The sequence below is a fragment of the Ursus americanus genome, chromosome 7 (genome assembly GCF_024610735.1).
Source record: "Ursus americanus isolate L20-20 chromosome 7, mUrsAme1.1.p, whole genome shotgun sequence".
NCBI lineage: Eukaryota > Metazoa > Chordata > Mammalia > Carnivora > Ursidae > Ursus > Ursus americanus.
In genome coordinates, this window is record NC_142133.1 from 15,913,193 (window position 1) to 15,925,997 (window position 12,805).

Consider the following 12,805-nt stretch of genomic DNA (forward strand, 5'->3'; position numbering starts at 1 on the left):
TATCAACATGAAATACTGGCCTACTTCTGATAAAGGAAAGAACTAAGACATTTTTCCAGATGAAAAGCTCATAACCATTCTATAAAATATTTAGAGCATATTAAATCTGAATCTAAATTATTGTTATCAAATAATTAAATTCCAGTCTTGTGTAATATTTAAATACCTTTTACACTTACATAGAATGTATGCTTTGTACACAGTAAGAACTTAAATACTTACTAATTAGCTATTTAGTTACAGCAAGTAATTATAATGTACAGAGGTTTTCCAGAGTCAAAATGTTTGTCAGTAACTATAAAACCATAAGCATTTTCTGGGAGTGAAGAAGGCTGTCTGGATTATGGGCAATGTAAATGTTTATTTTCTTGCTGATATTTAAGGCAAACAATTAAGGTAGGGAAGAGAAGATGTCTTGCAAATATTTTTTTAAAAGACAACGAAAATGACCAACGAGGGTAGGGGTAGCCGCCCTGCCATATTCTCTTTCAGCAAATCCTCTTGCTGCCCCCTACAAAGGGAAGGCTTCCTCCAACCATAAAGACGCCTGCTATCTTCTGTCACTTGTCACTACTCAGAATTATTTAAAATTCCTATCAGTAAATGAAAACACTTTTTTTTTTCACTGAGATTACATATCTACAATGGGCCTTTCCAGTCATGGGGATGAAATGATATAAAAAATATAAATAAGCTTGAAACTGCTTAATACAGAACTCACGTCATTATAAGTTTATGTTTGGCCTCTGGAACTTTAAACAAAGTCAGATTTGAGTTCAAGTAGAGAAAACTGAACTAACACAGGTAAAAGTGTTTGTGGGGTTGTGTGTGTGTGTGTGTGTGTGTGTGTGTTTTTAAGAAGAAATCCTTGCTTAACTGGATACTCTTGTTTCTCTGACTAGAATATAAATAAAACCAGATCACAATCCAGAAAAGCTTGCTTTATCATAAACGTATCATACCTGTATTGGGCTACAAGGAACAGAGAACTAAAATCTCTTCTTTATACATGTTATAGTTTAGATAATATTAAGTGTATACAGTAGTCTCTTCTCATGAAATTTTGGTCTAGCAAAATCTCCATTTTGAGGTAATGCCATATTCCTTTCTCAGCTTTATTGCTACTTTGGCAGGTTCTGTCAGTACCGTGAACCACACTGAGTACTGAGTCTAGGTAGTTACTTATGAAGAACAGAGCAAAACAAAACACCTTGTTCGCTGAAATTAAAAGTAAAAGAAAACAATGAAGGCTCATCATTTCCCTGGTTTAGCAGTAAATAACTGCTGAAACAGAGGGGGGCAGGTTATTATATGAATAAAGATGATTAACTGTACATTCTATCGTGCCACCAACAGCATGTATCCTAATTTTTAAAAGATAATAGTGAATAAGTGGGTCATTAACTAGGAACACTCTGAAAACAACCCAACGGTAAAAACAATTAAAGCACCAGTAATAGTCCAGTCGAATCAAACATTCTTAATGAAGACCAACACCTGTTACATAAATTAGCTAGCTAGAATATCTTTTTTAAAAAGGCAGTAATTCAAATGGAAACTTCACATTAATTTAAAAAAAGTGAACCCATCAATTCGGATCCAGCTTACCTCCTACTGTAAACAAGCACTGAGGTAGAAAAATACAAGTCAGTAGCTAGAAGCCTGAACGATCCAAAATAGATAAATGGACTATAAATCATTTACACATTAGCACATTAACACATATTTTCTATGCAAACCTAAACCCAGATTTGGGCACATCTACTCCCCATAATTCAGTTTCTACTTCTACATAGTCTTATAAACTTAGCATTTAGCCAAGTGTAAAATATCATTTACACTCTAAAATATTCCATCTATATGCAAACTGACATGTTAATCATACATTACCTTCCCAACTCACTAAAGCCGTAGCCCATGTGCTTTATGTACCAATACTTTGTATTTAGACTTAATTGCATCTATCTGAAAGTAATGAATCGAATGCAGGTTAAAACACAATTTTCTATATATACTTTGTAATGATTCTGATTATCTTGCGCCAATTTAGAAATCATTGACACTATTGAATGAAATTAAGTTCCGTAAGATAGTAACTTGAGTACAAACAGATCCCCACCTCCCAGTATACAAGATAACTTTATCAGTACTAAAACCTTGAGAAGGGTATCAGTGATACCCCAAACCTCCAGGGATTTCTGTAATATGCAACAGATGCAAATTACAGGGAAAGGCAAACCCACCAGACTTACTGAAGGTCGAAGAACAACTTGTCTAAGGAGACATGACATCTAACAGAACAAAGAGCGGACTTAAAAGTAGGCATTTAGGTGTAAGACATATAATCCAAAGCCCTTAAAAGCCTTTGAAAATTGAGATGCATACCAAAGATTTAACCCAGCTATCATCTAGGAATTCTACTAGAGAAAACTGGACAAATATGCAAAGATGTATGTTTAAAAATGAAAATCACCATAGCTAAAAACAATAAATCAATAATTGTGAAACTATAAACAACCTAAGTGTTCATTGATAAGAAACTGACATACGATTTTACTCAAATAATGGAACATTACTTATATGTAAATTTTCACTGACCAGGAATGAGCTCCGTAACATACTGCTGATGGAAAAAAAAGATTAAAAATGACACACATACATCACTCGTCATCAGGGAAATGCAAACCGAAGCTCAACCGAGGTGAGATATCACCTCACACCTGTCACAATAGCTAAAATCAACAACACAGGAAATAACAGGGGTCAGTGAGGATGTGGAGAAAAAGGAGCCCTTGTGCAGTGTGGGTGGGAATGCAAACTGGTGCAGCCAATGGAAAACAGTACGGAGTTTAAAATTAAATTTAATTTTAAAATTAAAATTAAAATAGCACTACCCTATGATCCAGGAATCACACTACTGGGTATTCATCCAAAAATACAAAAACACTAATTCAAAGGGATACATGCACCCCTATGTTTATAGCCGCATTATTTACAATAGTCACATTACGGAAGCAGCCCAAGTGTCCATCAACAGATGAATAAAGAAGATGCGGTACACAGCTACAATGGAATATTATTCAGTCATATAAAGAATGAAATCTCGTCAGCTGCAACAACACGGACAGAGCTAGAGAGTATAATCCTGAGTGAAATAAGTCAGAGAAAGACAAATACCATATGATTTCACTCAGATGTGGAATTTAAGAAACGAAACAAAAAAGGAGAAAAAAAGAAAGACAAACCAAGAAACAGACTCTTAACTACAGAGAACGAACTGATGGTTACCATAGGGGAGGGAGCTGGGGGGGTCAGGGAAATAGGGGATGGGGATTAAAGAGTATACTTATCGTGATGAAAAAAAAATAAAATGATTTAAAAATGCATATCCAGCAATTCTACTTTAAGAATTTATCTTAAGGAAATGATAGTACTATTTTCCAAAGACAACAACACAATTTCTAAGTCTTATAAATAAGAATGGCAATTATAATTTAAGATAATAGCTACCATTTCTTACAAATGATCTCATTTAATCCTCACAACTACTACTACCTTCATTTTACAGTTAACTTGCTCAAATCACATAGTAAATAGAAGAGCTGGGATCTGAATAACATGTACTACACACCTAAGTAGAAACAAGATCACAGAGGCCCTCATAAGTTATGCCAGAGGACTCCGGCTTAAAGCAGTGAGGAAGCCTTTGGAAGATTTTCAGCAGGAGACATGACAGGATCAGGTGTGTATTTTGCTATGTAAAGAGTGGTTAGTAGGGAGGACATAAACGAGATGAGAGACACTTGTACAAGTTAGAGAAGTAAATGTAAATGGAGAGAAGACAGATCCAAGAGATGTTTAAAAAATTAATTAATTAATTAAAATCAAAAGGGCCAGTGACCAGTTTGACCTGAGCTGTTAAGGGGAAGGCAGTATCAAGGATGACTGTGGACAGGGTGGTTAAAAAAAAAAAAATGACACATATATTATAGTTACACACACAGAGAAAGAACTGTACAAATTATCACCAAAATACAAATGAAATGAGGGTTGCCTCTGGGTGGTTAGATACTTGATAATTTTTATTTTCTTCTTTTTAATTACTATTGCTTAAATTTTCTAAATAAATGCGTACTATAAATACTATTCTCTTTGTGTTGAAAAAAGAAAGTATATTTAGTTTTTAATACTACAATTCCATTTGGGAGAAATTACCTTGAGAAAATCATTGGAAAACGCATGAAAATATAGATTCAAAGGTGTTTACCCCAGCACTACCTGTAATAGTGAAATACTGGCAATAACCTAAATGATCAGTAGTGAATCTGTTAAATAAATTTGGGGGTAACTATATAACAGCATTCTACAGAAGCCACTAAAAACGAAGACAAAGATATATTCATTACTAGCTCAGTGACCTTGGATATATTATATATCCTCTAGGAATCCGTTTCCTCATCCGTAACATGGGAATAAAAAGAACACTTACCTCATTGTGCTTTACCTAGCTTATTGGCTATATCCAATTGTGATTGGAAACAAAACACCTGATGGTCATGAGCTTCCTCCAATATCACATAACCCTATTTCAAAACTGACTTTGCTATACGCTTTTAAAAAATATTTCAAAATCAACATTCAACTTGGCCATAAATCAAATTACAAAGATACGAATCTAAGACCACAAAGGCAATGAGTATCAAAGTTGAAAACAGGACATTCCTGCAACTTCTACCCTATTTTTTAAAGACTCCTATAAATATTCACAAACTAAGCTTATTTGTTCACCTATACATGTAGAAAACATAGTGCCAGGAGGACAGAACCGGGCTGATCCGGATGCCTACAGGCCCTGGGGCCAATAAGAAATCACCGAGGTTCCGGTGACAGAGGGAACTGGAAACCCTACTTAACTGAACAACAACACAGTTTATACAGACACACTGGTTCGCTTCATCGGATTTACCATCACTGTCCATTTGCTTTGTTACTTTAAGCAGCTGAAACCAACCTGCCATGGTCTTTCCCAATCGAGTGGAATAGGAAAGGCTCCGAGCCATGTTCCTATAAAGCTAGAAATTGTAGTGATCTGAAGACTGTTCTCCCAAATGGATGTAACTCTGTAAAACACAAATACGGAAATCACCGGTGGTATCTATCTTAGCTGCCAGAGAATCACAGGAGTGCCAACAACACTACACATATGTGCTCTGCTCATTTAACCATCTCGAATTGACATCTATTTACCCTGAACTATCAACAACTAATTAGTAAGATGATGTGTTTGTCAGTCGGACAGGTAATATGTGCACAACGGTAAGAGTCAAACAATTGGAAAGAGCATTTGCAATGAAAGCTAAGTCTTCCTCCCACCTTATCAACTCTGGTTCCTCTCCCCAGCAGCAGCTGCTACTACCAACAGAGTACATATCCTTCCAGAAATATTTTATGCATGTACAAATATGTTTGGAATGATATATGCACAGATGTATATATCCTTTATCAAAACTCAAATGCATCATGTTATAAACCCAGTTTTGCCTTGTTAACAGCTATACTAGTATTCCACTGCATGGAAGGGACCATCACTTACTCAACTAGCCCTTCCTATGGCACATTTCATGTAAACAAATCAACTCTATTTATTTGGTGGGTGAGGAGTAGAGAATAAGAACAAAAGATTTCAAAAGATACAGCAATTTCTCCTACCATTCTTATTTATTAAGTGTGTATCTTAGAGCATAAAGGTGAAAAGACATAATTCTGCCATTCTCTGAGTGGATCTTGCTTTCAGCCTGCCACTCAGAGTGTGACCACTCAGCCGTGCGCAGCGTGAGTCTGCTAAAACCCCACCACAAAGCAGTAAGTAGGATTCCAAATATTCAGTTGTTTAAAATGCAAGGTTGACTTATTATAAAGTTTATGAAAAGCAGTTTCTTCCAGCCGGTGTGGGAATAACTGAAGACATCTGTTTTGTTAGAGGATTTCTTTCATTAGAAACAGGCCATACGCACAAAATATACACTAAATTAAAGTAGCCCCAAATGACAAGTCAGTTCATAAGCCAATCCCTCTGTCACGGGTCCTTCTCATTATTGCCCCTCCCCCACCCTACACAAGATAAGAGCCGTAGCTCTTGAAATCGATTGAAAATCGGGACTGGTTCATGAACCACGAGAGACTATGGACTCTGGGAAACAAACTGAGGGTTTAAGTGGGGGGGGGGGGGATTGGGATAGGCCAGTGATGGGTATTAAGGAGGGCACGTATTGCATGGAGCACTGGGTGTTATACACGAACAATGAATCATGGAACACTACATCAAAAACTAATGCTGTACTGTATGGTGACTAACATATCATAATAAAAAATTTTTTAAAAATCGGGACTGGAAGAAGGTTAGAGCCAATCGCCATAGATCCAAATTCGTTTTATTTTCTAGGCAACCGTTATTTTTTTTAATTTTATATAACACCTAAAAATGCAAGTCAATTTCTTTAGCTAGCATTCAACAAGACAGAGATCTGTCCTAATCTTGGAGGGAAAAAAAACTGGGGAGTTTAATGTAAAGAGGTAACTACCCTGTTCAGGCAATTTAAAGGATTTTCTAGGGTTAATTTTTGACTATCTGTGGCTGTCAAATGTTGGCTAGTTTTCACTTAACACTTAACTCCTATACGTTGCAATATATAAAGTGATGTATCTAGAGACATAAAGTCTGGGAGAGGTTGAAAGCCAGGTTTACTTTCTGCTGGGAGGGGTTTACTTCTTCCATTTTATGGATGAGGAAGTTCCGCCAGAACTAGAAGAATGGGTGGCACCTGGGCTTGATGAACTGGAGAAAGACCTGCATTGCGGGTAGAAGGAACGCAAGTAAAATTGGTTGAGGCCGAAAGGGAGAATGGGAAATAAGGCTGGAAAAGTAGGTTAGAGTTAGGATTTTTAAAAATAACACCTTCGTTGAGGACAGCGAAAACCTGCCCCAGATAACCCTTTCCCAGTCATACAATTCACTCATCTAAAGTGCACAACCCAATGTTTCTTAGTACATTTAGAGTTGTGCAACCTTCATCCCAAAATGACACCCTTTTTCCTGTTAGCAGTCACTCCCCATTTCCCCTTCCCTCCAGCCCTAGGCAACCATTAATCTACTTTCTGTCTCTATGGATTAGCGTATTCCAAACATTTCATATACGTGGAATCATACAATGCGTGTTCGGACTTTTGTGACTGGCTTCTTTCCCTTAGCGCAATGTTTTCAAGATCCATCCATTTTGTAGCGTACGTCTTTTTTTATCGTCAAACAATATTTTGTGTATGGATATATCACATGTATTTTTCCCATGCATCAGTTCCTGGGACGTTAGAGTTGTTTTGACTTTTTGGCTACTATGCATACTGCTCCTCTAAACAGTCATGGACAAGCTTTGTGTGGACATATGTTCTCCTTTTTCTTGGGGATATAGTAAGAAATGGAATTGCTGGGTCCTGTGAGAACTACGTTTAACCTTTTAAAGGAACTGCCAGACTGTTTTCCAAAGCAGCTGAGCCATCTCACATTGCGACTCACATGTGTGACAATTCCGATTTCTCCCCATCCTTGCTGGTACTTGTTACTACTGATCCCAGCATCTTAGTGGGTGTGAAGCAGTATCTCATTGCGGGAGATTTAAGGTTAGGATTTTAGAAAAACCTGAAGTCACACTAAGGAAGCCACTGAAGGTTTGAAATCAAGGCAGATATGATCAGAGCTCTGTTTCAACAACGGTTATGTACGTGGCTTATCTAACCTCTCAGCTCCAAGTTCCCTGGGCTAAGGGGCGAGATCCATATCTGCACATTTTTCATTTTTATAGCACACCGAGGCCATCGGTTACAAAATGTGCAAACTCCGCCAGAGGTTGTCCTCTATTTTGTTTGATGTATCCAAAGGCGTTTATGATCTTACACATAATAAATACAGAAAAAAATGGAACTAGGATCTAGTTTTAAAAACAGAAAACCGCTGTAGCCTATCTTTGTAAAATTAAAATATTCATCAAAATCATAATATATATCAATACCTTCAAGGTCCCAGATCACAATTAGAGGATGACGCCTACTACCAATCCCTCCCTGCAACCCTCCCCACTTCCGATTTCTGCTCCCAAGGCAGACACTGAAAGCTCTTCAGGTCCTTCTGCCTACCTCAAAATTTAAAGAGCATACATTAGGTATAGACTTTTCAAGATGTAGTTACTCCCTGCTTTCTACACTGGAAGAAGAGGACTTAGTACCCTTTTCCCACAAGTCTCCCATCGCCACATACTTATTTCTCCCTGACTCACCATCCTCTCCTCTCGGCTGAATCAATAGCACAGTATCTACATCATTATGATTATGAAAATGGTCATCACAGCCGAACCACACAGTAAACCGCAGTCACATTTCCTCTTATAGTGAATTTTTCATGTTCTTTGGATGTTAAGAACTGCCTCATTTTATCCTCCATTTCCTTGCGTACCTGTCACTAAACCATCCTCAAATATTGCAAAGAAACTGAATATCCCCTCTAAATACTGGTTTGTGCTCTCTGCTCTCCTTCTGTCTTTCTTTTTGAAGGCACCTCACCTGCCCCAAGCTGGACTGGTTGCTTTCTAAGCCTGAGGCTGCTGTCCTGTCAGTTCCCTATACCATCACCCCGGGAATTCCCTTTGCCTCTCTCGATGATTTTGGGTCTCCTGCTTCCTGGATTCCAAGCCTTTCTCATACTTTTTCTTCCTTCCTTCCCTCCTTTTTTTTTCTTTTCTTTTTTTTAAAGTACCTCCTTCAGTAGATTACTGAGAACGGGTAAAACAGATTTTAAAGATTGTTTGAAGTCTGAAAAGGACTTTACTGGAACTGTTGGAAATCATTTTGCCTCAGAATTTTGAAGGCATCGCTCCATTTTCTGTTTCCCACCTGAAAAGTTCAGATGTTCTGACTCCCAGTCCTCTCTAGGTAAGATGCTCCCCTCACCACTGCCCTCTCTGGTAGCCTTTGGAATCTTCTCTTTACTCTTGGTTATCTAAAATTTCAAAATCCTTTGTCTTGAAGTGGGTGTCTTTTCAGCCATGACGCTGGAAATCCATGGGTCTTCTTAACCTAAAATCAAGTCTTTGGTTCTTGGCATTTTCTTTTTAAAGACTTATAAAGACTTGTTTTTTCTCTCCAGATCCCTTAAGATTTTCTTTTTCTTACTCTTTTGCTGGGAATACTACCATTGGGAATTAACCCTCTGATTTTTTTACCCTTTTAACCCATTTTCCATACTTTGGCCTTTTCTGTTTGACTAAGGGAACTTTTTAACTTTGTCTCTACCTCTGTTGAGTTTTTTTCTCTCATTTTTTTTTAATTTCCAAGAGCTTTCTTGTTCTCTGAACATTCCTTTTGACTGTCGCCTGTTGGTGTTTTATGGATATAAAACAACAGAAATTTTTTAAAGGTATCTTCTGATTTTCATATTGCCTTCGTTTCCACTGAGTTTTTTTTGTTTTGTTTGATTTCTGCGTTTCACTTTAGAGGTGTTCCTGAAAGGCCCAGTGACTGTTCATTTCTCATTCTACTTAAAAGTAAAATACTTCATATGAAATGTTCAGAACAGGCAAATCTAGGGAGACAGCAAGTATTTTAGTGGTTGCCTGGGAAGGGGATGAGGGGGTGTGCAAGAGTGGGTAGCAGGGGGACTGTTAATGGGCAGAGTTTCTTTTTGGCATGGTAAGATGTTCTAAAATTAGATTGTGGTGATGGTTACAAAGTTGTGTCTATACTTAAAAACCACTGAATTGTACACTTGAAATGGTGGGTTTTAGGGTATGAAGTTGTATTTCAATAAAGGTATGTTTTAAAAAACCAACGAAAAAGTGACACACTACACAGATGACTAGATGTTCACTGTGCATGGGGAGCACGACGCACATGGTGGGCTTCACCGAACCAGGGAGTGAAGAGGAACCCTGCCTTTTAGAGAACCCCCAAATGTCAGTATCTGTAGGTTTTTCTTTTGTGCCATTTTTTCCCTGAAAGAAATATTTCTATACCCTGCCTAGATGGTATAAGCCTGGCTGTCACTATTCTGGGACAAGTGAACGAAGAGGACTAGGCAGAAGGTGAGGATTCATCATTTAATACACAGAATTTCATTTAATCCTTATTCCCTGAAGAGACTGTACCAAACAGGATCTGGGGACAGCCAGAGTATCTGAGGGTACAGTTGTATTTACTCACCTTCCCTTCCCCTGCTGTATAACTTCTATTGCTTATATTATCTTTATAGTGTTTGTATTCTGTTCGCTGTAACCCTAATTTGCAACTACTTTTTTTTTTTTTTAAGATTTTACTTATTTATTTGACAGGAGAGAGAGACAGCCAGCGAGAGAGGGAACACAAGCAGGGGGAGTGGGAGAGGAAGAAGCAGGCTCATAGCAGAGGAGCCTGATGTGGGGCTTGATCCCAGAACGCCGGGATCACGCCCTGAGCCGAAGGCAGACGCTTAACGACTGAGCCACTCAGGCGTTCCGTGCAACTACTTTTTTAATGTAGCGAGACCCCTTAATGTGCAAACTGCACGATTCCTTCATTTGGGAAACTGTTTTCCATCATATTTTGAATTACTTTCTGTTTTGTTATTTTAGGGACACCAGCTGGTCTTAAGCTCACCTCCTTTGTTCTCTACGTTTATCATTTCTTTTCTAACTGCTTTACTCTGCCCTACCGCTCATTCATTCTGATTGGCTCAAACCTTTCTTCCAAGCTAGAACTTGATTTCCTAACTGGTCTATGTTTCTAATTTATGACCTATGGTGGTGTGGTTTGGATTCTCATTTTATTTCATTAATTCTGCAATCTCCTTCTCCACCTCATTTTTTTTCATCATCTTATCTTTGAGCTTTTATTGAATTTATGCTCTTAATAACATTTTTCTACGATAAACTGTGTAGAGTTTGTTTTTGCTCCTTGGGTAGTACTTTCTTCCTGCCTGGATTCTTTTGTCTTCCACATGCCTTTTTCTTCTTATTATTCTATAATGTGTTTTTAGGGTTGCCATGCCATTTCTTTTCATCTTGCTCACACTTCGCACAGGCAGACGGCCCACACTATGTATTTTCTCAGGTACAATGAGGGCATTATCTTTAAAACTATCTTCCCATCTTAACTAGCACCAATTTTTCCTGTCTTGAAGCTGCATTTTGAGGACTAGATGTTATTTTCTAACCAGTTTTCTGTAACCTGAGGCAGAAGAAAAGAAGGGAGGCAGGGTAAGGGAAATGTTATCCCTGCAATTTAATCAATAATATTCTGCTGAAATTTAATAAATGGTTTGACAGATCAAACTTTCAAAAACTTCTGACCAGGGCTTATGCATCCCATTAGAAATCAGAGGAAGCTACGGTGGTAGCAGTCTGCCTCCCGGGCTCGGCCAAGGAGCAGCCCTCATAAATGGATAAAAAGTACACGGCCCTGGGGCGCCTGGGTGGCACAGCGGTTGGGCGTCTGCCTTCGGCTCGGGGCGTGATCCCAGCGTTCTGGGATCGAGCCCCACATCAGGCTCCTCCGCTATGAGCCTGCTTCTTCCTCTCCCACTCCCCCTGCTTGTGTTCCCTCTCTCGCTGGCTGTCTCTATCTCTGTCAAATAAATAAAATCTTTAAAAAAAAAAAAAAAGTACACGGCCCTGACTGGGATTTAGGGAAACGGCATTCTATTGATAGGTAAGTTCATATTCTTCAAATCAGAACTTTAGCTGGGCAGTCTCTGTCAACTTCTTTTCATCTAGGAATTCTACCCCAGGAATCTAGTCTACAGAAACTGTTGTACAAGTATATAAAATTATATGGTACAGAAATGTCATAACAATATTATTTATAAACCTGAAAACTTGAAAATAATCTTCGGTAGGAAATTAAATGAACCATGGCACGTGGAATGCTTGGCCAACATTCATCTCATCCCTGATGATCAGACTAATTAAATCATGGTAATCCCATTCTCTCTCCCAGTGATTAGCTTAGGGAGACTCAAAGGATAGGCTTTGCTGTCATCTCACTAACAGCCTGAGGCTAAGAACCAGGAGAATCAGTGAGGAGCACAGCTGCACCGTAACTATCTATCTGTATCTAGAACCATACAATCTCTGCTATGTCAGATAATCAGCTCCCCGATTGTTCAAACCAATGTAAACGCAAGTATTCTTACTTAAGGATAAAGATATACTAAGGACATTATGCAAGAAGCAGTACATTATACACATGTACTGTTAAAGATGTTCCTAATAAGTTAAAAAAAAGTTACAAAGCAGTGATAGTACAACCATTTTTGCTTTTACACTGCAAATATGTGATACACATGGACAAACTTAGACTAAAATCTGCCAGTGATAGCTGCTTCTTTGATAGGATTACTAGGACCTTTAATTTTCTATATTTTTCTATTATGTGAGTTTTTACAATATATATTCCTTTGTAATAGACAAGATAAAAAATAAATTCTTTTCTATTAACTAATTTATAGCAGCACTGACATTGGTTTATTCCCCTTTTGTAAGTTTCCATAATAAAGTCATCTGATTTCTATGGTTTGGGGTTAATTTTTTCATAGTTAAGGAATGTATACATACAGTCAAGAGGCCTGAGAACAGAATGGCTCACCACTCTACGGACAAACTTAAAAAGTAACTAAAACAATATTACAATCTTCATGAAAATGAGCTCCAAGTAACAGTCCATATTATTTGCCTCCACTGAATGTCATCATATGGAACATTAATTGAAATAAACAGACCATGTTGAA

General features: G+C 37.9%; 1 protein-coding gene across 1 annotated transcript in view; it reads right to left on the minus strand.

Moving 5' to 3' along the window:
• PIGF (phosphatidylinositol glycan anchor biosynthesis class F) overlaps nt 1–12,805 on the minus strand; it is a 35,235-nt gene that overhangs the window by 9,128 nt on the left and 13,302 nt on the right. Inside the window, exon 5 of the mRNA XM_045787919.2 lies at nt 5,012–5,120. Coding sequence (XP_045643875.1) covers nt 5,012–5,120 — 109 coding nt within the window. The remainder of the gene's footprint in view (nt 1–5,011; nt 5,121–12,805) is intronic.